The 25,794-nt window shown below is 38.6% G+C and overlaps 1 protein-coding gene across 5 annotated transcripts in view; it reads left to right on the top strand.

The window, feature by feature from the left end:
• BICC1 (BicC family RNA binding protein 1) overlaps positions 1–23,684 on the top strand; it is a 293,760-nt gene extending 270,076 nt beyond the window's left edge. For 4 of the 5 annotated variants that reach the window (XM_073886239.1, XM_025850330.2, XM_073886238.1 and 1 more), the window contains exons 16-21: positions 1,928–1,967; positions 2,357–2,511; positions 8,233–8,389; positions 11,630–11,790; positions 15,417–15,516; positions 21,004–23,684. In XM_073886239.1, the coding sequence (XP_073742340.1) occupies positions 1,928–1,967; positions 2,357–2,511; positions 8,233–8,389; positions 11,630–11,790; positions 15,417–15,516; positions 21,004–21,134 (744 nt within the window). In that variant the 3' untranslated portion in view covers positions 21,135–23,684. Of the gene's footprint in view, positions 1–1,927; positions 1,968–2,356; positions 2,512–8,232; positions 8,390–11,629; positions 11,791–15,416; positions 15,517–18,237; positions 18,317–21,003 lie in introns of all 5 variants that reach the window. The other variant, XM_073886240.1, reaches the window with a different exon arrangement.
• Positions 23,685–25,794: the final 2,110 nt, after the last annotated feature.

The following is a 25,794-nucleotide window of genomic DNA, read 5'->3' as shown; positions in this document are numbered from 1 at the left end:
AATTCATGGGGCGCCTGGGCGGCTCAGATGGTTAAGCGTCCACCTTCGGCTCGGGTTATGACCCCAGGGTCCTGGGATCGAACCCCACATCGGGCTCCCTGCTCCGCGGAAAGGCTGCTCCCCTCCCTCTCCCTCTCCCTCTGCCCCTCCCCCTGCTCATACTCTCTCTCTCTCTAGCTCTGTGTCCCAAGTGAATGAATAAAATCTTTAAAAAAAAAAAAGAAAGTAATTCATGTAACTAAGTTATACTTCTGTAATTTTAGTGAGAACAGTTCAATCCTGCTTGTCTGTTTTTTAATCCTTCACATTTGAACATTTTCATGAGTTATTAGATGAATGTTTTTACATAACCTATGTCCTTTATAAAGTGTCAAAGTTAAAAGAAAAGACATTTGTTACATTTTCTCTGGTGGATTTATTTTCGGTTAATATAAATTAAAATTGTCTTACATAATAAGTACTCAATCCCCTGTATGATCCCTTTTGATTTTGGTCCATCTTATGGTTCTCTTCTTTTACATCAAGTTTATACCTAGTCAGCCATTTTCACATTCCTTTCTTTTAGGATGGATGAGAATGTTCTTGGTGATAGAGTTTCAACTTAAATAGATGTATTTATGCTACTAATGAAGAGCTAACTTTTAAAAGCACGAAGAACTCAATGATAATAGTCACCAAGCACTGACAGAGAAAGACTGGAGACTTCTCTGATTCCTGCAGCTAAAAGTGATCTCTGTCTACTGACCCTTCTTGGAATGCTGTATCTCTAGCTCTCTCTTCACACTTACCTCACTTCCTAATTTATTTTGTAGTTATTTTTTTTTTTACACATCCCTGCTAAGATTCTATGTGTTTTGAGGCTCGAGACCATTGTTGATTTGTTGTTGTATTCTACAAAGAGCAACATAATCTCTTTAACCAGAAGACACTCAATAAATATTTATTGAACAAGTGAATTTAGGATCTAATCATTAAAAGTTGATTTTAATTCCCAGTGCCATTTTAGACCTAGGATTTCAAAAACATTATCAAAGCGTGTTATCTAAAAATCTAGCTCTCCTGACTTACTATCATGTTCTCCTCCTAAAAGAAGGGTCCAAAGAGCTCTCACCAGTTGGTTCTTGGCCTTCCTGGTAGGCCTTTAAGACATTCTTAAATCAAACCTTAAATAGTCCCTAAATTGGAGAGCTGAGAACACTGTTTGCATTTGAGATGTAGCTATGTCTGGACTGCTTTCTTCAAAATGACCTATCTTGGTCCTCAGTAGACCCGACTATGACTGAAGTCACTTATTCATTGTGAGTGGAAAGAATGAATGGTGACATCCTAGTCCAGTACAAGAAGAGGTAGCTAGGTTTAATTTTATTGTATTGCTTAATGTCATTACAGATTAAAGCTAGACATTTGTTATTTATCTCCCTTCAAAAGCAAAGACTGTGCCAGTTAGGTGCTAAATAATTTAAGTTGTCTTAACATCATCCCAATTCAGGCCATGCTTTACTTAAGTGAGGAGGGGATGTAGAGAAACAAAGAGGCCAGCTAATAATCGGAAAACATTTTGGTAATGCATTATTTTGAAACTTAGCCTAACTATTATTGGGTTATTCACTATACTTTAGCATCTATTGGTCCTGGTATGTTAAATATTCACAGTAAATAGGATTTATTTCCCTTTTGAAGGAAAATTTCTAATTCTTGTCACTTTCATGTTAGAAGTAGTTAATTTATTCTAATTAATTAGTTTGAAAACATGTTTAAATTTATCAGACTTGTGTTACATTACTGTCACAATATGGTGCAAAGCTTAGCATGTTGTCCCAGGCAGATTCATGGGCTGTAGTCAGAACCTTTGTTCTCTAATTATGAGGTATTGGCAAGACATTTGGATAGACTGGCAGTAAAGATATTTTCTCTCTTTTATTTTCAGGCATTTGACTATGAACAAAAGAAGCTATTAGCAACCAAAGGTATGTGCTGTGTTAATGACCTATACTTTGATTTTTTTTTTTTTCTAGGGGACCATAAAAAGTTTCCTAGTAGTCATGTTGAATTGAGAAATTGGACCTTCATAAAAAGAAACCTAGAATGTTGAGGTTCAAATTGCACAAATTTTGTTGGGGATGAATGTATTTTGTTGAATAGATTAGCATTAGCGCAATTAAGAAATAATGTAGCATTTTTCAATTTACTGTTACTTTGTATAAAATATTTTATGAAGATATTTTAAGGTATTTTGTGTTAAGAAATAATATGCAGTGATAATTTCTTTACATATATCAAAGAAATAGCATTCATCAATATTTTATTTTAGAAAAACATTAAAAATACCACATTTTTTATATGCTGTTTCCCAAAGCTATGTTAAAGAAACCAGTGGTGACGGAAGTCAGAACACCCACAAATACCTGGAGTGGCCTCGGGTTTTCTAAATCCATGCCAGCTGAAACTATAAAGGAGCTGAGAAGGGCCAACCATGTGTCCTATAAGCCCACAATGACAACCACTTTTGAGGTTTGTAGTGTTATGCCTTACCCATTCTTCCTGTCTGTTCTCTCAGCAAACAAGAGGTACCATTCTTTATTTACATAAGGAAAAGTTGTTAATGGTGATTTGTTCTAATTTCTGTTCCTGTAAACATTTTGCTCTCAAATTGACACAATCTAATATATTATGGTCTTTATGTACCTTCTCTCAAAGTTGTTATCAGCTGTTAAAGAGATGTAAATTTGGATAAATTTGTTTTTGTTACGGGGAGAGTGTCACAAATGATAGAGCAGGGCTGAGATTAAGCAAAGGACAGATGTAATATTCCATAAAAATGTATAAAGAATCCCTTTATTTAAGGGTATCAGTCACGAGCAGAACCACTATAGGGGAGAAAAGGAAAATACTCAACAAAAATAAGTTTTCAGATATGAGTTAAAAATTTAGCATGTTCAGATGTGCCAGGAACACAGCAGGAAGTATCATAAACAAGAGCTCCAAAGTTTTATGTTTCCCAGATGTTGGCTGCACTGCTCAGGGTGAGACTGGGAAGCTGGCATCCTTGCTGTATGGGGAGAGGATCCAGCGTTCCATACTTCTCAGCCAGGCTGCATGTGACTTGCTAAGCAAGGCCTTTTCAGTCCGACGGTATCAGATTTTGGCTGTAAGCCTTTTGTGAGTTGGGGTAGAATTAGAGCACACATATGCACACTCAGTACTGGGGAGAGTATACAAACCCAAACGTGGATAAAAATCATCAGTCCAAGAATCACAGTGTTCAACCAGAACACTGTAGGCTAAGAAACAAATACTGGTTAAGGGTTTCATAATTGTTAGTCTAATAACTAGCAATTGTAGATTGACCTTCTTTTCTCCACCAATTTTCCTTGTAATAAATTAGACTGTTGATGAAAGGCAAAAGCAAAATGCAATTTTTTCCCATTGTTTTTAAGTGTAAAAAAAAATACTAAAAAGAACAGTCTCTTATGAATTTCATTGTCAGACTTAACAGTAGCAACCTGGCAGCCTGTATTTAAAGACTGAAGTTACTGTCAAGCAGCCAGAATGTAGGAACAATTATGAAAAATTGTGAGGCTCTAGGAGGCACACTCCTCTTTCTGCCATTGTAGCTCTGAGAGAAAATAAGCTTTCCTTTTGTTGGCAGGGACCTTAAAACTGCTGTGCTGATTCTTAGGCTTTTAGTTGATGCACCTATGGTCATCAGTTTCAGTTACCCTTGCCTTTGGCGGAGTAGAGTGTTAGGTGGTTGATCGTGTTTCTTTAGTTTCAGAGATGAAATATTTTACCCTAGAAATGCTAATTCAGTTGTGTTCTCAAAGACCAGCAGCATTACCGGTTGAAATGATCATTCTGATAATGTAGTAGTCAAGTGAACGGACTATGGGGCCTGACAGCCACCACTGATACATGGACAGCTCTGAGGAGTGACTTCTCCCCTCTGAACCTGTTTTCTCATTTGAGTTGTTTTGAGGATGACTTGGAAGAAAGTGTCCAGTATGTAGCATGGTGTGTGGTAAGTTCTCATAATATTGAGCAGCTACTATTCTTTCAAATGGAGAACTTTACCCTGAAGAAAACCAAGCACTGGCTGAAAGTTGAGATTATGTATATGAAAGCTCATTGCTGGAAGTATTATTCCACATTCAAACTAGATCTGCTTTTTATATCCAAAGGAATACCTCAGAGTATTATATGAACACATAGTGTGCTAAGAACAATTATCTTAAATCACATAATTTATTTCTTTGTGATTTATATAGTGCATTTTTATCCACAAGCTTATTCAGAGCTGCAAGCTCCCAGTGAGGAAAGACAGGCCCTGATCAGTTAAGTGTCTTACTTGAGGTCATGGCAGTAGGTGTTACAGAAAGGATGAGTTTTTTTTTAAAAATTTCCTTATACTTCTCTTATTAATGGTTTAACCCAAGAGGGTACATAGCAAAGGTGATAAGTAAATGATCTAGAACCATGTTGCCATAGCTTAACAGATAGAAGATTCACTTTGGAGAGCTTGGTAGAAACGCACATACTTCCTTCAGAAACTCATTCATCAGATAAGGAGAAGAATCAAGAATCTACATTTTCAGCGAAAGCCTAGTATGATTCTGATGCTGACACCCTTCTAGAAACACTGCTCTCAAGGGGTGTAACGCTAGGAGGATGATACAGAAGTTATTTCAGAACCTAAAAGACTCTTCTGCTCCAGCCCCTGTCCAAGGATGGATAGACCACTTTCTGGAGGCAGAGATGTGCAGGGTCCCAGCTCAATGGCTGAACTCCCTCCTGTGGCTTTTCTTGCTTTGGCTATCTTGGGCTAGCCTCTTCCCCCCTTCCTGGCTAATGTCTAGCAACCTGTTCACACTGGAAGATGGGGGAGAGGGTGTGAGCAGCTAGATCAGTCATGGGCTTTCACCATGTAACCTGTTTTTATTTACAGCCCCTTCAACAGTGCTGATGAAAAGATATAACCACACTTTCTTTGGTAATGGTGTTCTAGATTTTCCCTGTTGTGTAAGACTTGAACCTTTCCCTCATGCATCCCAAATCCATTGAAAGGGGATGAAAGTGTCCTTTACAATAGTAAGATCTAATATTATGGAGCAGTTGCTATCTGCACATGCATGCCTTTCCCTTTATTCAGCTATAGGTCAGAGGGCTTAAAAACTGAGCAGTGAGGATTGCTTCTTTGGGTTAGGACATAGGGACAGGGTGGGATGGAGAAGGACCTGGGGTAAAACAGAACTTAAAAAATTTTTATTAAAGGATTAACCACATCTCTGCTTACAGCACTAATATTTTGAAATTAGAAGGTGGCAAGAAACACTCATTTTTCCTTATTCTTTTCCAAACAAAGCAAAACAAAACCAAATGGACAAGTAGAATGCTGAATTATGAAAAGAAGCATGTTTAGCCAATAGGTTCTGATGGGTGTGGGCTGCTCCCTCAGTGCGCCAGGATCAAGGCACACAGAATTTCCTGCTCTAGGAAGCTTGCCTGAGGCAAGAATTTGATGCTTTGAGCTTCTTATTCAGATTTCTGAGAAGCTAGACTTGAGCAGTTGTTTCTAGTTTTTTTAGGGCAGCTTTGAGAAATGAGTCTGTTCCAAAGAGCTCCTTCAGATAAGAAGCAGGCAGCTTGAGGCATTCTTTTGTTTTCTCCAAGACTCAAAAATATGACCCTATCCACTTGATCAAATATTGAGACACAAAAGGTTAAACAAAAGGCTGCTTTGACCTGCAATATCTCTGTCACATCAACAGAACTACGAAAGGTCTGGGATTTTTCCTTCTCTGTTTGCTACCCATCTCTGCCGCATATTCTCTGAAGCAAATAAAAACATGCATTGGGAATCAAAGATGGTTTTTAATTTCCCCACCACTAAGAGTAATGAGGTTGTCTGATTATTTTAAGTCTTACAAATCCAAGAATGGAGATGAGCTGTACTTTGTGGTACTTTAAATTAGTGAGTAGATAATGAACTGATATCACAAGATTATGTTTTACTTAATGTTTTTAGAAATCACCATGTTTAGCCAGGTCTGATAGAGCTGTGTGCGTTAAGTCTGCTTAGATCTTAGATGAATGTATTTTTATACTCAAAAAGAGTTTAGGTGCAGAATTTTAAAAAACATATAAATACTACAGTAATGATCTCATTGACATTTTTCTGGTAGTTGCCAGTTTTGAGCATATTCTTATTTCCCTTGCTACACTGGATTTATCTTGGTTGAAGTAAAATATTAAAGATGGTTTTAACTGAAAACACCATTTCTTTGGTCTCAGGAGCCTTCCTTCCCTCTGCCCCTTCCCAAAAGTCAGCAAAGGGCATCCCATAGATGCAGGAAAATGTATCTATAGATTAATTCCACAAATATTTATTAAACACCTTTTGTGTTCTCGACACAGTTTTAGGGATACAATGCTTGAACACAGGTTCTTGGTTTCATGGAGAGAACTTTCTTTTTGTGTGTACAGAGAGATACAAAACAAATAAACAAGAAGTCTTTAGGTAATAAAAATCCCTGATAAATATGAAACAGAGACTGCTTTAGATTAGGTTGTCATAGCAGGCCTTTATGAGCAGATGACATTTAAGCTAAGACCTAGATGACAAGAAAGGCCCAGCCTTGTGAAGATCTAGAGAAACAGTAATAGGCCTTGATCACCTGAAGTCAGAACCAGCTGTTAAGTTCATGGAGCAGAAGCTTGGTAGGGTGGTGGAGTGTTGAAGGCTGAGAGTTAGAGAGGCAGAGGATCAGTTAGGGAGCAGCTCAGCCCATGGCAAAGTACTGGAAAAGCATTATAAGACTATATAGAAGGTATCATTTGTTCTAATTTGCTTTTAAAAAATCAACCTAGTTGCTTTATGGAAAATGGGTATTGGGGTAGGAGGCAAGAGTAGAATAAAATGTTCGTAAGGAGGCAATAGGTGACAGTTGTGGAGATGGAGAGAGGTGGGCAGATTTGGGGTATGTTTAGAGATGACGTCAATAGAATTTGTTGATGGATTTGATGTGGTAGGGGAAGGAGGGCTGAGAACAACTCAGAAGCTCTGGGTGAGATGTAGGAATTCTGGGGGAGGAGTGTGTATGGGTGTAGCTAGTGGGGATGAGTAATCAACAATTCAATTTCAAGCACTCTAAGTTTAAAATGCCTACAGGACAGTAAAATGGAATGTCAGATTGGCAATTCCATGATTATAAATTTCAATAGGGAAGTCAAATCTGGAGGTAAAAAGTTGGAAGTCATGGTTGTCATTAAGCTAGGAAAGAGGTTGAGATTTCTTAATGAGAATGTGTAGAGAGAGATGAAAAGGAATGCTAGGGCCAAGCCCAGGGTCATGTGACATTTGGAGTGGAAAAGGGGAAGAAGATCCTACAAAGCTGCAGGGGGTAGCCTGGGAAGTGTGGTCATGATGCCTTCAGGAAAAAAGTATTAAAAAGGAAGGGCATGGTTATGCTGCTGTGAGACTGAATTAAGTGAATTTACTGAATAGTGAAAGATTCTCTTAGAATTCCCCAACAAACATACTACTTTGAAAATCAGAGAATCCTGACTTGAATACTATAGATACAGTACAAAGAAAAGTACCAGTGATTAAATAAATGAATAAATAAATGCAAATTCAGTGCAAACGTTGAGATCTTTTAAATTTTTATTTTTATTTGGGGGGAATTAAAAAAGGTAAATTTTTTCAGGTATTTGTAACTTATTGGAAAGACCCTATCATTCTTTGGATGAGGGTCACATGGAAGAGATGGCAGCCCTCTCTCCACTCTGACTCACTTCTATTCCTGTCAAAGCTTTGGGTCTAGCCACACCATCTTCCCGTTTGTCCTTCGTAGGAGATCCAAGGCAGAGAATCTCTGCGATACCAGCTGGAAGATTTGTTTTGTGGTTCCCCAAAATAGGGAGGACTCTCAGTATCCACTGCTCTAAACCTTATAGGAGCAAGTCTTTATACTGGGGGCTCTCAGAACTCTGTTGGGCACTCTGATAATGAAGGGGAAAGACTTCACTGTGTATATTACCAGGTGTCCTTGGTGGTTGAAGGACAGAGGCTATATAGACAGGTACCACAGACTCTTGAGAATCAGCATGTGTGGGAACCTGCAGTGGTTAACAATAGAAGTAATTGGTGATGGTCTAATGTAGATTCTTTTCTCCTTAAATCTCAGGAAAGCTACCTTATTAAATATGTCCTCATTTGGTTTTGATTATTTACAGGGCTCATCAATGTCCCTCTCGCGGTCCAACAGTCGTGAACACTTGGGAAGTGGAAGTGAATCTGATAACTGGAGGGACCGAAATGGAATAGGACCCCCGAGTCCTAGTGAATTTGCAGCTTCTGTTGGCAGCCCTAAACGTAAACAAAACAAATCAAGTGAGCTTTGACTTTTCATCATACTTTTAGATATAATCAGTCTAGAATTTGTCTATTTGATTTAGGGTGATGTTCAAATATAAACTCTGGACCCCCTGCCTTCAAGTATTTGGCATAATCATATGCCACTCCTCTGTGAAGCCTTCCCTATTTTTCCAGGTGAAGTAGATAGCGCAGTTCTCTGCTTCCACTGCCTTTTGTCTGTGCTTTCACTTAGCACTTGTTATACTTACACTTTTATACTTGTGGAGAATTTGAGCTTTACAAGCTAGGAAACACATTTCATTCATTCAGCAGGCACTTACTAAGTGCCCGTGTGCTGAGCAGTCTGTTAGGCTGCGCCTTGTTTGTTATTTCTTCCCAAATGTCTAACAGTTCTGACACTTACTAGGCACTCAGTAAAGGTTTGTTGAATGAATGTATGGATGAGTCATGCTCACACAAACATCCAGATGATGAGGAAAAGATGACGATGGAAAGGAGTTGAGCCGAATGTGATCACATTAGCATCTTGGAAAATAGAAGTAAGTCTGCCCGGTGGATAGCTACTAAAGGTGAAGGGCAAGATCTGATTTTTTTTAAACTGGCAAGATACAGCCGAATTGGCATAAATAGAAAAAAGAGTTTAAAGCACAGAGGCTCTGGCTTTGAATAAATGTGGTTGAGACTCAGAACAAGTCCAGTGGTTTCGTCTGTAACAGGACCCACACTTCTGGGCTGTATAACTAAAATAGGTAAGCAGACGAGAATTGACAATAGTAATCACAAGATAGGCCCCTAATGGCCTTTTTCAAGGATTTTGATGACTCTGGAATCGTGAAACACATAGCGTGGAGTATCTGAAGAATACTTGAAGAAAGGCAATCTGAACGAGTGTAGTAGACGTCTACCGTCAGTTGTTACCGTCAGTCAGGTCGGCCATGTTGTCAAGAGTCTCAGATTTGAAAAGGACGGTCATGGTGTCAGCCAAGTCAAAATAAGAAAACATATTGCAAGTATACTGACAGCAGTAGCCTGGATACTTGTCCAGGCAGGGCACCCCACCACTACAGAAGCGTGGAGCCGAGAGGCAGGCTGGTGCTGGATGCAGATCTAGGGCTGGAAATGATCTCTGCTCAGTATAAATTTGTTTTGTGCCTCTCTTTTTCTGTCTTTATCTCCCTTCCCTTCATTTAACCCTGGATAATTAAAATCGACTGTGCAACTTTGCTGCATTGAAGTTCAGGATTAGAGTTCAGATAGGGAACTCATTAATAAGAAAGAATGATAAAGGAAACAGAGTTGGTTGCCTTTTGTTAGATGTTTTAAGAGCAGAGGGAGTTTAAAACAATATAGAAACTACAAGTAGTTAAGATAAAAAGAAATATAAAGGAAATTATGTACCATAATATCACTAAGAATATTTTATTTTAAAACATCTTTTTTTTCACACTTTACTAATATATTTGCTTAACCCAGTGGTATGTAAAATGTTATCATTTAAACATGTAATCAATATAAAGACATGAGATATTTTACATTCTTTTTTTGTGCTGTCTTCAAAATCTGGTATGAGCAGATTTTATAATCTTACAGAACATTTTCATTCCCACTGCCCACATTTCAGGTGCTCAGTAGCTACATGTGGCCAGTGGTTACTGTATCAACAGCACAGTTTTAGATAATTTTTCTTGACACCCTTTTCAAAATCACCAATGTCCAGGTTTTCTTCAGACTTCCCTGTTTACACCAGTTGTTCCAGTGTGATTCTCAGTAACTCCCTCTTTTATTCTCAAAGAACGTAAATGTATATCATTGGACAGTAAATTATATGGTCATCCTGCCAGTAACCTCCACGTTGTCAACTCCAGCAGTTCCTCCCGTGTGCTCTTCACACTCTGCTTTGTTTCAGCCTCAACCCAGCGCCTCAATGGGTTGATGACTTTGGGTCCTTACCTTTAAGTGTTGGGGGGGGCGCAGGGTCCTTTTCTCTATACTTTCTCTCCACAAGAGATAAAACATCTGTTTTTTTTAATATGTACTTGTTAAAAGTTCTAAGTAGGCTCCATACCCATTGTGGGGCTTGAACTCATGACCCCAAGACCAAGAGTCACATGCTCCACCAACTGAGCCAGCCAGTTCTCTATTTTTAAGAGAAAGAGAAACTTGATTAGGAAATTCCTTCCACTTGAGGTATAGAAAGTATATATACTCTCAATTGGGAGATGAAAGGGCCAGAGAAAGTGATTAGTGGCACACAAAACAGTACAGAACAGGATTCTTAGATTTGACCAAAGGAGATATTTGATGTATCTAATTAGCTAGGTGAGCGCCCTCTGCCCGCATCAGTCTTGGAATCCTTCCTGAAGCTTCAACTTCAGTATAAGAGGAAGAATTCCCACATGGATGAGAGCCAGTTGTTGGTCAGGGAGGTAGGGATGGCTACACAGCTGTGCTAGGCTCTCCAAAGCATCTCTGGAAGAGTGTTTGTGTAGTTGGTCAAGTACTAGGCATGGCTCACTAGTCCGTCACCCAGCAGCGCATGTTATTGGGCCTGAGAACCACAGACAACCTGAAAAAAATCTTTGCCCACCAAATCAGCCGCAGAGTCAAGTTCAGCGTTGCTGTCTTAGAATTTTTCTCAAGAGATAGATTTGTTTCTGTCATAAGTTAAATCCAGAAACTCCAGCACCATTCTTACCCTTCATATTTGCTCTTAATTTTAAAAGTGCTCTGTTTTGTGAACTAACTGCCCAATTATATTTTTGTAAGGAATGAGATTTACATGTTGCAATATTCTCCAATTCCTTTGACAGCAGGAAGGCACAGGTGTGGATACAGTGGGCCATCCTGCTTTCCAAAAGAAGCCTGGACTTAGAGTAACTTTCCACACCTTTATTGTATCCCAGGGATCTTTCTTCCAATTTCTCATTTAATTCACATCAAATCAATTATAAAGAGCAAATGTTTCCGAATGCTCAGGGAGAATATGATTAATGATTATTAACTACAGAGGCGCTGTTGCTGAGTTGCAGCCTCCCAAGTGTAGCTTCTTAATGGCAAGAGCCTCCCTGAAAGCAATAACTAGCATTGCATTAATGAAAAGCCAGCGTTTCAGTAAAGAGTTGCTGTATTTCTGCAGCTCCTGCCCTGTTCAGCCCAACAATGAAATCTAAAATATTTGAGTGATTAAAACTTTTTATTAAACCATCTTGTCTCTGGGCATTTACACTTCAAGCCTGTCTCTCCTTTGCCTTCCAGCGGAGCACTATCTCAGCAGTAGCAATTACATGGACTGCATTTCTTCGCTGACAGGAAGCAATGGCTGTAACTTGAACAGCTCTTTCAAAGGCTCTGACCTCCCTGAGCTCTTTAGCAAACTGGGCCTGGGCAAATACACAGACGTCTTCCAGCAACAAGAGGTCAGTCACTATTTGTTTATTTTCCCGGGCATCTTCATTTGGGTTGTATGTATGATGGCTTCTAGAATGAAATCACTTATTGACCTATGGCTGTGCTTTCAGTGAGCATTTACTGAAGTCTCATAACTTGTTTTTGCTGCTAGGAAAAATGTCATCTCATTTCTTATTTATTTAGTGCAACGAGTAAACACAGGATAGCAGAAATATAGAAAATTGTGTTTCCAAAAACACACCTTCCCCAATTTTAGCTAAAAGACCTAATCAGTGTATTGATTCACAGCTCTCTCAGCAGCAGAGTCTGTATTTAAGATAATTTCAGTCCTTTATCTTTATCTTTATCTTTATTTATGGCACTTAAAAAACAGCATCTGAAATAAATATCTATGGTTGTTTTTGAACCCATCTTCGTCATGTTACTCAATCTGTTCCCTCAAAATAGAATGTGCTTTTTATATATGTTAATTTATTCATTAATTTACTGCTTGGCTTTTGCCTGAACTAAGAAATGCAACGTCTTCTGAAACACCACCACCATGGATTTTGGTCAAACCGATCAGCCATGGCTATTATGCAAGGACTTAAAGAGAAGAGTCCCTGAACATGATTCTTTCTATTAATGCTGTCATGTTACTAGGGCACAGCACAGCAAAGCCAGTGGAACAGAAAGTTAGAATATTTCTATAAATGTATGTATTTTTCAAATCCAGACGTGGTTTAAGTTTCATGCTAGTTTGGCTTAGTTCGTGCTAGAGAACATCTGATTAAGTCACCAATTCCCAAGCACATATCCATCAAAAAGAATCTAAGATTTTTATTATGCAGTTTATATCATAAATTTAATGTATTGCCCATGGTTCAATAAGTAATTAAGTTTAATTGGTGAACTTTTTATTTTTCAACACCAAAAAAAGTTGTCATGTGTGTATTGGATTTCAGGGTATATTGATTTTGTTTTCTTTTCCCCGAATCTAAATTAGTGTTCATTTAACTGAGGATTTTCGAAGTTGAATAACACTTTCCTCATCAAACGCATTAAAAAATTGCATTTACTTATTTAGTTTTGCAGGTTAGACAAGGGTAGCTGAGTGAGAAGTTCAAGGGCAGAAGTATTTTAACTTGTCCAAAGAAGGTTTTGAAGTGAAAGATTAGTTGTTATTCAATGATATTCTGGATTTGTTTTATCTATATTTATTTACTATTTAAAGCATAGAAATAAATTTATTAAAGGTACTTTTTTTAAAATTTTATTTTATTATGTTATGTTAATCACCATACATTACATCATTAGTTTTTGATGTAGTGTTCCATGATTCATTGTTTGCGTATAACACCCAGTGCTCCATTCAATATATGCCCTCTTTAATACCCATCACCAGGCTAACCCATCCCCCGCCCCAGGACCCTCGGTTTGTTTCTCAGAGTCCATAGTCTTTCATGGTTCGTCTCCCCCTCTGATTTTCCCCTTCATTTTTCCCTTCCTGCTATCTTCTTTTTTTTTTAACATCTATTGTGTTATTTGTTTCAGAGGTACAGGTCTGTGATTCATCAGTCTTACACAATTCACAGCACTCACCATAGCACATACCCTCCCCAATGTCTATCACCCATTCACCCCATCCCTCCCACCCGCCACCTCTCCAGCAACCCTCAGTTCATTTCCTGAGATTAAGAATTCCTCATATCAGTGAGATCATATGATACATGTCTTTCTCTGATTGACTTATTTCGCTTAGCATAATACCCTCTAGTTCCATCCACGTTGTTGCAAATGACAAGATTTCGTTCCTTTTGATGGCTGCATAATATTCCATTGTGTGTGTATGTGTGTGTGTATATATGTGTGTATATATATATATATGTATATATATATACATCTTCTTTATCCATTCATCTGTTGATGGACATCTTGGCTTTTTCCATAGTTTGGCTATTGTGGACATTGCTGCTATAAACATTGGGGTGCATGTACCCCTTTGGATCACTACATTTGTATCTTAAAAGTACTTCTTATCCATTTACTCCAAGAAGGAAGAAAACATGATAATATAAAGCCAGATTGCCTTAGTGAATATATATTAGCTAGAGCAGGGGTCAGCAAACTGTAGCCTGCAAACCTGCCTGTAAATAAAGTTTTATTGAAACACAGCCACACTCATTCATTTACATACTGTCTATGGCTGCTTTCAAGCTAAAATAGCAGAGTCGAATAGTTGCAACAGAGATAATTTGGCCCACTAAGCTTAAAATATTTACTCTCTTGCCCTTTAAAAAGAGAGGATCCCTAAAATAGAGAATCTCTATTTAATTGAATTTCTAAAAACATATCTTTAGACATGATAAATGAAAAGGTTTTCCAAGATCTGGATATACTTTCAAAATGAAAAAGAGGGGTGCCTGGGTGGCTCAGTCATTAAGCGTCTGCCTTCGGCTCAGGTCATGATCCCAGGTTCCTGGGATCGAGTCCCACATCGGGCTCCCTGCTCAGCGGGAGGCCTGCTTCTCCCTCTCCCACTCCCCCTGCTTGTGTTCCTGCTCTCACTGTCTCTCTCTGTCAAATAAATAAATCTTTAAAAACAAAAAAAAAACAAAAAAAAATGAAAACAATATCTCAAATTAATTTCTATATAATTTGAATGAAAGTATAAATTTGGTTGTTTCTGTCATGTAGGTTATTTTCTAATACTCAGCTATCACTTAACAAGAATTCCCCATTAAGTGACCTTGTGGGGTTTAGTTTATTGTGAGCAAGTTGAATATTTATTTAGCCACTTTCATAGATGATATGTCTAAATACATAATTACTAACCATAGCTGTCAGTTATTTTATGCCTTTGGTGAGCCCATTGCTTCATATCTCCAATTTTTTTTAATGCCCACTGGAGCCCTGTAAGGTACAGTATTGTCAACCCTAAGTGCCCACAACTAGTAATGGCAGAGGCAGAATAGAAAGCCAATACTCTCTGGCTTCAGAGCCCATTACCTTTCTGTTCCTCCACATTGTCTTAAAAGGAAGGGTGGGATTCTTGAGCTACTTCCCTCCACACTTTATTGCCAATGCCAGAGAGGGCAATTATATTGTTCCTGGAAATACCTCTTGTATGCCACTGGTGGAGATAATTTGCCGGGCTGAGCCAAATGAACCATGTATCTGATGTAATCTAGGAATTCTTCTCTCATTCTTATGAAGAACACAGTGGAGGATACCAGATATGGTATTATTCACTTTCCTTTTGTAGAGCTATACTTAACCAATTCAGAATGCAAAGCTAAGAAATATTTTCTCTCTTCTGGCCAGGTATGTATTCTTCCTTTTATCAGTTCCCCAAAACTGTAGAATTTGTTCTTCCCTTTTTGCTCTGGCTGCCAGAATGCTAAGACGTAAATATTTAATCTCAGTTGCAGTAAATAACTGGCTTAGCCTAAGTCTTATGCTAGAATAATCACTTTCATTTCACCACCTTTATTACTTAGCCCTTATCCCCTTGGTTTGTGACACCACCGTTCCTTTTTGGAAGTAGGCAGAGCATAATTAACGAATGGAATATGTGTAATAATGAGTTGAACTTTTAGTGAGCAAGAAAATAAGTGCTTAATGTATTGGTTATAGATTACTTTTTCACCCACAGATCGATCTTCAAACATTCCTCACTCTCACAGATCAGGATCTGAAGGAGCTGGGAATTACAACTTTTGGTGCCAGGAGGAAAATGCTGCTTGCAATCTCAGGTGAATATAAGTGCTCATACTCTTATTTTAAAACCTGAATAACCTCTGCCAGTGTCCTCAGCCAGTGGGGCTGGTTCTGTCCATCAACCACTTGCTTACTACGCTGGCACCTTGTGGTTGTGATTCTAGACTGTTCTCCCACTAACAGTGTGACAAATGCTGAGAACATCCCTACTGCTCCTTCATCAAGGCATTGCCTGAAAACCTGCCTTGACAATATTGTTCTTTAAAACAGATCTCTTCAGAAAGATCTAACCAAAATTGCCCTTGGCAGAACACAAGAATGGGGGAGAGGTGGAATTCTCCTTTTTGTGGCTGTGTTAAGCAATAATCATTGGGTTAGTGAATAATTATTCTGGATTGGCTGTCATGTTCCCAGCTGCATGTATCCTTGTATGCCAACTGAGATCATTGCACCAGGGAAGAAGAGAATGATCCTTGGTATAGCTGGAATCTGGCAGTATTGTCTTGCTTTTAAAATTTTCCCAAACTCTTAATAGAATTTGTGAGTCACAGAAGGGTGTATCCTGAGTGTAGTTACAGAATGAAGGAAAATAATGTTGTCTGTCTCCCAGACCACCTTTTTTGTGTATCTGTTGCATATTCTATGTATTAGAAAATGCTCTTATGTGTATTTCCTGAGTACCTGCCATTTAAGAGGAATTAAGCTGGATGGTGAGTCAGGAATCTGCAAATACATAACCGTGTACCTCAAAAAGGTTAGAGAGAAATATGAGGAAGATATCAGGGGCAAAAAAAAATGAGGTTACTTTTTGAAGAAGTTCTGATGAAGTTCATTAATGTCAATGTTGTATGTGTGCCAGTTTCTCAAAGACAGAGACACCAAGGACAGAAGCCCAGTATCGGGTGGTGGGAAAATGACTTTGCCTTTTCAAAACATGGATTTTTGCAGGCTGTGCCTCTATGAGGCCAGCAGAGGCATCCAACCAGTGCAAGTCCTTTCCAAACAGCATTCACTGATCAGATCAGCAAATAAAATGAAAACCTCAGTGGTTTTCCATTTCATTTTAGCCCGAGATTGCATCCCCCTCCTAAGTTCCTCAGGAAATCTTATATATAGACCTACTACCTGAAGCACATACAAGCAAAGCAGCTTTGAAATAAGGGTGGAAATTCAGCCATTGAGCTGCCTGTTAGGCTCCTCCGTGGATAGAGCTCTGCAGGTCAGTTTGAGAAGTCTTCTCCCGTCCTGTGTACCCAACTGGTTGCATTAGTGAAACTCCACAGGGCAGATGCTTTTTCTTGTTTGTTCATAAGATCAGCTTGGTATAGTAGAAAGAGCACTATATTCACATAAGGAGATCTGAGCTTTGCCTCTGCCAAGTCATTAGTCCTTGGGAGAGTTTCCAAACCTCATTTGGTTTTAGTTTCTTAACCATGAAGGTGGGTTGGAATAGGTAATTGTGTAAGGTTACCTTCCGTTTGTAAGGTCTGTCCTTCCAAGCGCTATGTCATCAGGTGTAGTGAAAATAACCTACAGTTTTAACAGTGTATATGATTAGCAATACACTCTTTTGTTCTTTCTTTTTTTACTACCTGTGGCAATAGGCTTTCAGTTTGTTTACTCTGAAGCTCAGCCCTAAAGTGCTATTTCTAGACCCAAATTAACTTTATATATGTTCACATTCTTTTATTAATTTAAAAAAGAAATTAATATACTACTTGAAATTTGATTAACTCACACAATCACTGAGCCTATAGCGTAAAAATATGCTTGTGGGCCAGCACATTTATACCAGAGAAGTTTATGTTCTAGAATTATTCACTAGAGAATCATGGAATGTCAGGGACCATATAATGAAAATTAAGTTCTTTCTTTGTGCACCCAAACTTTGTAAAGCTCCCAGCAACAAGCAGGTATTTCTAAATCATTGGGGCCTTTATTCTGGAACACATTTGTGATATATTTCAGATGAGTTTTGGGGAGTAGAGTGGGAAACAGGAGGGGGTTTTGAATCTTCTTTAATTTTTTTTTTCCTCAGTGTGGTTCTGTAGACCACCTCTCTCAATGGGGTTCACAGGTCTTCTTGCTTTTAAAGTAAATTAGAGGCTTTGAATAGATGCCTTATGAATGTTCTCTGCACAGTGTGAAGTATTTGATTATTTTAAGGATGATTTTGCCTTACTTTGTTGAGCGTATTTGTTTGAACCTGGTAAATTGTTTTCTCTGCAAGTAATAAGTTTTTATTGAGAAACCCTTTGTCAAAAAGCTCCTTTTTCCAATTCAACTCATCTGATAACAAAGACATTCATTTCTAGTCTCAGAACATTCCATTTCCAGGAATAGATGCAGGATAGCTGGGCAGCTTTTACTCACGTTGTCTTGTGGTTACATAGTTTGGTTAGATACAGACTTTGCTCAAAATTCCTTTCTAAAATTTTATAGATTTTTAATTTGTGATCAGGATCATTCTTTCAGTATAAGGTTTTATTCTGTTTTTAATCTTGGGCCAGAAGACATTTCTTTTAATGTCATAGAAGGAGAGGGGATTTGTCTCTAGTAGAGATGGATCAGAGAGAAAAAAAAGGTCTTTTTTTCAAATCTATGATTTTTTAAAATTCTTTGATTTCTCTCCGAGTATTTTAGTGAGTGGTTATCTAAATGTACAGGGACAAGGTAAAAGGGACTTTAGCATCCTGTTGACAGGCTTCCCACCACGGCCTCAGGTAGATCTAACATTTCCCGACCTATTCTTTTAGTTTGTGACTCTGTTCAGACCCGCAACAAGATCCTGAGAGCTGCCAGGATTGTGTGAACCTTGGAATATCAAAGAAAAAGGTTGGTATTTTCCCAAACTATCTCTTAGGTTTACTTGAAAAAAAATCAGAAGGGAGTTTGCTTTTTAATGTAAAAAACAACAACAAAAATTAAAGTCTCTTCAGTAGGACTTGATCTTTGATAATCTCTAGAAGATTTAGCTCTGTTTCACATTTTGGAAATATACACCTTAGAAATTATTTCTTTAGGGAATGGACGAATTCCTTCATGGTCATTTTATTCTCTCAAAAGTCTAGTTGATGTGACTTTTCAGAATAAAGTTTTCAATGTCTTTTTTAAAAATGTGTCTTCAGTGGCCCAATTTCTTCATGTGCTCAGTTGTACATGTTACATGTGCTAGGGGAGACTGGTGTTTCACCTGCTCATTCCTTTTCCTTCTCTACAGTATGGGAATGTTCTCCTGGTTCATGGGCTGCTCTCTCATGAGAAAATGCAGGCCAAAGACAGTCTTCTAACTAGAAGGTGATAAAACTTTCCCAGGCCGTGTACTTTTAAGGGGATTCATTTATTCTTAAGTCTCCTATAGTTGCATTTAAATACATTAAATTCTGTCTTGATTTCTGAATCTCTGTGTTTGTTTTTTAAACAAGATACATGTGTTCAGCTTTTAGTAGGAATGTCACTGTGGCAGTGTCTCTGCAGGAACTTGAAGGTAGCCCTCTGTAAGCAGGCCTGCATGTGTCTTGCTTATACAGGTATCTTCCTTGCTTCTCCAGAGTTATAAAGCTATGTTTTTCTGTTTAAAAAATAAATTTGGTATCATAAAATCTGAAGTACAGCTCTGTTATCTGGCATACTTGAAACTACCGATTTTTAAAATTTGTATTCCTGATGTCTCAGTTGGTCTTCTTTACTCAGTGGTTGGACCACTGGAGCCGAGGGCCCAGGACATGGACCTTTGTGTAGGCAGATAGTTTCAGCCTGTCACTTAAAAGCTGTGTGGACTTTGTCTATTTTTAAAACTCAATTTTCATACCTAAAATGGAGGATAGTGTGTGCCTGGGTGGCTTGGTCGGTTAAGCATCTGCCTTAGGTTCAGGTCATGATCCCAGGGTCCTGGGATCGAGTCCCATGTCGGGCTCCCTGCTCAGCGGGGGAGTCTGCTTCTCTGCCCCTCCCCTGGCTCATGCTCGCTCTCTCTCCCACTCTCAAATAAAATCTTTAAAAAATATATAAATAAAATGGAGAATAGTGATATCATTTACTCCTTAAGGAGGCTTAAATAGGACAAAACAAATTGTAAAGTGCTTATCTTTAATAAGCACCACTAAGTCACTTATTTTTGTTCCCCTCCAAGACCTAACTGTGAACAAAAGAGAGATATCTCCACTCTTGCATCGCCCCTGTGGGGCAGACATTTACATTTTGGAAGGCAGTGGGGTGAAATATTAAGGGTGTTGGTTTATCTTCCAGAACGTGGGAGATAAGTGCACATTTGGCCCTATGGCTGTCCTGAGCCACCTGTGGCCGGCACCCTGCAATTTGAGTCTTTTGTCCCTGAGCCCCAGCATTAGTGCAGCCATACCTTGCAGTGCAACTTCAGAATTTGAAAGGGGATTATACCTGTGCGGGGTTGAAAAAGTTCTGAGTACTGCACAAATGCATGTGTGGGATCTCTGGCTCCACTCCCTTAAAAAAAAAGGAAAGGAAAAGAAAAGAAAGAAAAGACAACTTTAATCACATCAACTATATCCCATTATTTGATACTTGGGTTTGGTGGCTATTGGAACGCTAATTTCCAGTGTATGACAATTCTCTTTACTGGTATGAGTTCATTAGCACGAGTTACGTCACTTGGTTTGAGGATTTGTAAATATATGCGATGGGGGGAGGGGGTTGCATAGTGATAAACAAGGTGGTCCAATTAATTTTTTACCTTTCTGGTTAGTAATTTCTAGTTGGTGAAAGGCAAAGTCAGTTGTGTTTTTCTCAGTACTCTGGTTTCTTTAAAATTAAAGCATCTTAGTTTTTTCCTAAGAACTTGAATTCAAGTATAAGTTGTTTTCAGTTATAATAATTTCCTAAACTGTTGCTATTTTTACTAAGTTGATTTTTTTATCCAAAGGAAACTCCTGCTGATACAGTTCTTCATAGAACTCTTTCTGACTCAAGGAGCAGACGCATCATGAGTCAGGAGAGCCGTCAGGCTGTGGCTTAACACTTCATCGTGCTCCTCCATTATTCTCGTGTTTCTGTGTGGGGTCTTCTTTTCATGTCTGACTTCAGTGATTTCATGACTACTGTGTTTGACATGGATGAGTTCAGTAGCTGTAATGATTTTCTGTGTCATTGGTAATACATCCTCTCATATGCCTTTCACCAGCTTTAATGGCCCCCCCTCCCTTTGCCTCTGCAGTAACATTTGGGATAGTTCAAACTGTTTAATTTGTATATCAGGAGTACAGAGGGTTCTGAGAATGACATATCTCCCAGGTAGTCTACAAACTGCAATAAAAACGATTTGCTGTCCTTGGTTCTCTCACTACCCACATGCTCCATTTAATATCAGACTTTCTAGCACTTCAGAAATGTCTTGACCGGCAACTAAAACTTTTCCTTTTGCCACCAGAGTTGACTTTCCCTCCAAAACCCTCCTATGTCACCATTTTCTGAGCTCTGCTGCCATGTCCTGTAGATTAGACAACTTCACCACTGAGCTCCTAACAATTCTCTCTTTCTCTCTCTAGAACTAAATAAAAATCGAAGAAAGCTTTTTGAACCACCAAGTGCACGCACCTCTTTCCTGGAAGGCGGAGCAAGTGGGAGGCTACCCCGTCAGTATCACTCACACATTGCTAGTGTCAGTGGCCGCTGGTAGCAACACCTACCCTCCAGGCATGCACCCGCCAGTCTTCAAGTTGGACACAGGAGATCTGTGAACAGCCTTCACTGCACACCATCCTCAGCACTCTGGGTGTCTGGTATCAGGACCAAAGCATCTTATTCACACCTGAACTTTGCGCTAAAAAGGGAGAAAAGAAAGAAGATGATCTTATGTCATCATACAGAATGCCACATTTGGTTGACTTTTTTTAACGTTAATCGGACAGAACTTGCAATTTGAGGGTAGGGCTTTATTTCCTGTTTTTACTTACCTAAATAACATATGCACTGATGTTTTACTTAAAATGAAGGATTAATTGACATCTGGGAGGCCAGAAAACTTAGAGGTTCTTTTGTTTGCTTGTTTTGTTTAGGGATTTCGGGATTTTTAAAAAATAATCAAAATGGAATTTTCTGGTACTGCTTTAAAATAATTATTGAGGTCTTTCAGCACTTTACACTTTCTAATATCTTGTCCTGTGGAAATTATCTCTCTTTCTGTCAATTTTCATGTCACCTGATGTATTGGTACAAATCAGATTTAGTTATACTTTTCTATCAAATTTTTATTTAAAATGGTACTGGATTATTAGTTTTGTGCAGAATATTCTGACTTTGAGAAATGTAAATGACTCCTCTTGGTTCTGGACCAGTTCTGTTCATTTATGTCAACATCCTAGAAATAATGAGCAATGAACCTATTTCACATAACAGGTGCAAAGAAAGACCAGATGGACTTTGCAATATTAACCCTTTGCAGTCATCATATTTAGCTGCTGCCTATATTGCTAAAATGATTTTAATGGTTGTCTGAAGGCAAAGGGCTATTCTTTAGTATACTGCCACTAAAGGACACTTATTTATATCAAACTTTTATTTTTAGATATTATAAGCATACAGTACATAACTGATTAAGTTGATATCTACTAGAGATTTATGGTAGAGAATGGACGGCATTCAATAACTGGAGCCCTAGATTGTCATTTTATTTAAAAAAAGACAAATAATCATCTGACAAGACAGCACTGTTGCCATTGAGAGGAGAAATAGATTACTATCCTTACCATGTACACTCTAGCTGTGCTCCATATGGTCACAGGACTTTAAAAACCATATCTGTCTGCTTGAAGTTGACTTGTGTTTGTTGAGAACAGAAAGGGTTTATTTAAGTTTTCAGGATGACAGTTTATAAAAACAGCTGAGTTCCAAAGGAAGATAAAAAAAAAAAAAGACTATTTTCTAAGTGACTAGACTCATTGTTACTATCTTATACTGTGAAAGTCCAAGAAATCAGGCAAATTGTTTCCTAGGTCTTCCCAGACATCTTATTATAGATTTATGAAGGGTTTTCAATCCATGAAGAAAATCACTAAGTGCCTCTCTTTCTTCAAGGCAATATTATTTCCAAGTGTATTAATTTGTTGGAAAACTTTCCCATAGGAAATGTTCTGAATTACCTGTACTGTAATGACTTATTTATGTTCAGTATTCAAGACTTTCTACATGGACATAAACCACTGTCGCACATTCTCAGCAGAAGGCATTACATAAGCATACATAACAGTTGGGGACTTGGATACAAATGTGAGATTAGAAAGATTTGCCAGACATTTTTCCATGACTAAGTCTTACCATTAAAGTAAAAAAAGAGTTGAAGAGAAATTTTGCACACACAAAAAATAATTTCACTTTAAAAAATAATGTAACCTGGAAGGCATAGGTAATGGGCCTGTCATAAAATTATATCAGTTATGACAGCACGGAGGACATGTCCATTCCTAAACTAAATCTCGTGTGCTTAGGTGTGAGAAATAAATTGCTCCTTTTGCAAGTACAAAAGAATCATCTTGTGCACATGTCACATGTACACATATCATCACATGGAGCTCCCTGCCTTACATGGCTGTATGAACACATCATGCTACACATTCAGCACAGGGTAAGAATTCGGATTTTTTCCTGTTCCACTCAGTGCTATAAATTTCATTTCTTTAATAAGACCTTCCCAAATTAGGAAACAACAACAACAACAATCATTTAGAGCTCTTTCCCCAGCTCTCTACGATGCAGTTGTAACAGGAGGAAGATGGAATGAATTTGCAGTATTAAGTGATACAGGTTTTATGAACAGTGCTTTGATACTATGCCAAAGAGAAAACTGTCCCAATTAAACTAGATTAAATAGGGTGGCTAAAAATAAATAAAAACACTGGAAATTACTTTTCTCACTTTCTCTTGATGCAATGAAGGGAATATGACACTACAGTATATGGTGTTGTCAGTGTTGTATGATGCACAAAATATTTGGATTATTTGAATAAATGTTAGTTTTTAATCAATCTGTGCCTTAATAGTGACCGGTTATCTGTAAATAGAGAACAGATACAGATTGTATTTTTGTGGGGATTTTTTGTCCTTTTAGTGATTTTTTTTTTTAAATGAGAGATGGAATTAAGCATTGAAAATGGGAATTTTTTCTAAACTAATCAATTGTTATATGAAAAATAAATTTATATAACCCCTTTATATTGCCCTTGCTAGATGAAATGTGTCTCTCTCTCTCTCTTTTTTTTTGGAAAAAAAAATCTTTTTGTATAAACCTATGCCTGTCTTTGTTTTCTAAGAAAACTTTTATTTTTTGCCATTTTCAGCAGAATTGGAAGATGTCTCTGCAGTAGAATTGAGCATGCATTCTCTCTCCTGTTGTTATGCATTGTCCTCATTTTCATTCAGAAGCTGAGGCCCTTTATTTTAGCCAGTGAGTTCAGGACCAGTAATCAATCATTGTTTCTCTGGCCACCCATAGGTATATACCAAAAGAGCAAGATTACACGTTTTATTCTTGTTCTTTCTTTCTTTTATAAAGAATCAAGTGTATGACCACTTTGACAACCTCATCCATCAGCAGAGGAACTCTTTACTAAAGTTATGCTGGGCTTCTTGACCGAGGTTCCTGTTTCAGAGACCGTCGTGCTGTCACACTGCACGCTCACTGTGCCTTGTGCTGAGATTCTGTCTGAACTCATTTTCAAATGGAATTAATATCATATTACTAATCCTGAGATTTGTTAAATCTCAAGGAAACCCTAACCTTCCACTTATTATGCTTCCAGAAATACCTCCACTTGAATTACCTATGCCAGTGGTTCTTTAAAAATGTTTCTAGCACTAGAGTTCTTTAGATAACTGAAATATTACCTATAAACTGAATATTAAGTTATTCATTTGCTCATTTTTCTGTAAGTACATAGGGCCTGGTAAGTACCAGGCCCTGTTCTAGGAGCATCAGTGAATGGAACATAAACCCTTGCCCTCACTATTACATTAGAAATGGAAAACCGTATGGGACACCTGGGTGGCATAGTCAGTTAAGTGCCCGACTCTTGGTTTCAGCTCAGGTCATGGTCTCAGGGTCATGGGATGGAGCCCCACATTGGGCTCTGTGCTGAGTGGAGTGTGGATTCTGCTTAGGTTTCTCAATCCCTCTTCCCCTCCCCCGTTCTCACTCGCTCTCTCTAAAAAATAATCTTTAAGAAAAATGAAAAACAATGGAGCTGATGAGGGACTGGAGGATGGACTGGACCACCCTTCAACACAGGCTTCCATGTGTTCATAGCACTGGGAACTCCTGTGCTGTCTAGAAACCCCAGTTTTTGACAAAACTGTTGAAAGTTCCCGTCTCATAGAAATGGGCCTGTGCTCTCAAATGCAGTATTTCTTTCATCTACCTTTTGTTTTCTAGGTTTCATAGGTTTAATCAGATTCTCAAAAGGAATGTGGCCAAAAGGGTTATGATCCACAGCTTTATAGTTACACGATATGACCCATAATTTCTTAGATTTGACTCCAAGTGACTTTGCAATATTTAGAACTCAGGTTTACCTTGAGAGAACATGAGTTTGCGACCACTGAGGATACTCTGAGAATGTAGTAATAGAGAGTAATGCTAGATGGTGACTTAAGTTGTTCCTGACTTTGCTTCTCCCCCGCCCCAAGAACAACTAACAACTATTCATGGACAGGGCACCACTAAGAAAGCCCTAGAACATGGGAGTGAGGCTGAAGTGCCTCTCATGCCACAGAGACCAAGACAGACTGGATTGGAAGAGTATGAGAAGTAGCTACACACTGATGGCATTGCCCCTCCCCCAGCCCAGTGTAGTACCATGCCAAAAGCCGGTAGTTCCCCTCTGGAAGCTCTCGCCTAAGTCTGTAGTTCCTCTACTGGAAAAAGAGGACCCCAGGGGTGACATCCAGCCCCCTGAGGTAGTGGGTTGCTTTGTAGGAGCACCTACTCTGATCTCACTCCATGGGGATCATGGGAATCTGATTAAGATGGAGAACGGGAGAGGGGCTTCCAACAACCAACACTCAAGTCTTGGCAGACCACATTTCTACCTGTAGGCCCAAGCAATAGTTCCAACCAGTGACTTTGTGTAAATCCACAGAACCAAATAGGTGATGCAATCTGACCAAGTGCATTCACACCACAGCAGTGTACAGACCTATGAGATTTGGGTTTTCAAATAGAGTTTTGCCAGCCCTGGAGTCTTAGTCTTCCCACACACAGCCAGGAGAGCTGTGTCATACCCCCTGCCCATCCTCTGTGGAACATAGTCTCCCCGCCATATGACAGGGCTGACAGGATACCTGGA

The sequence above is a fragment of the Callorhinus ursinus genome, unplaced genomic scaffold, assembly GCF_003265705.2.
Source record: "Callorhinus ursinus isolate GAN/ISIS: 27379988/994484 unplaced genomic scaffold, GSC_fseal_2.0 scaffold69, whole genome shotgun sequence".
NCBI lineage: Eukaryota > Metazoa > Chordata > Mammalia > Carnivora > Otariidae > Callorhinus > Callorhinus ursinus.
This window is presented reverse-complemented; position numbering and strand designations above follow the sequence as displayed.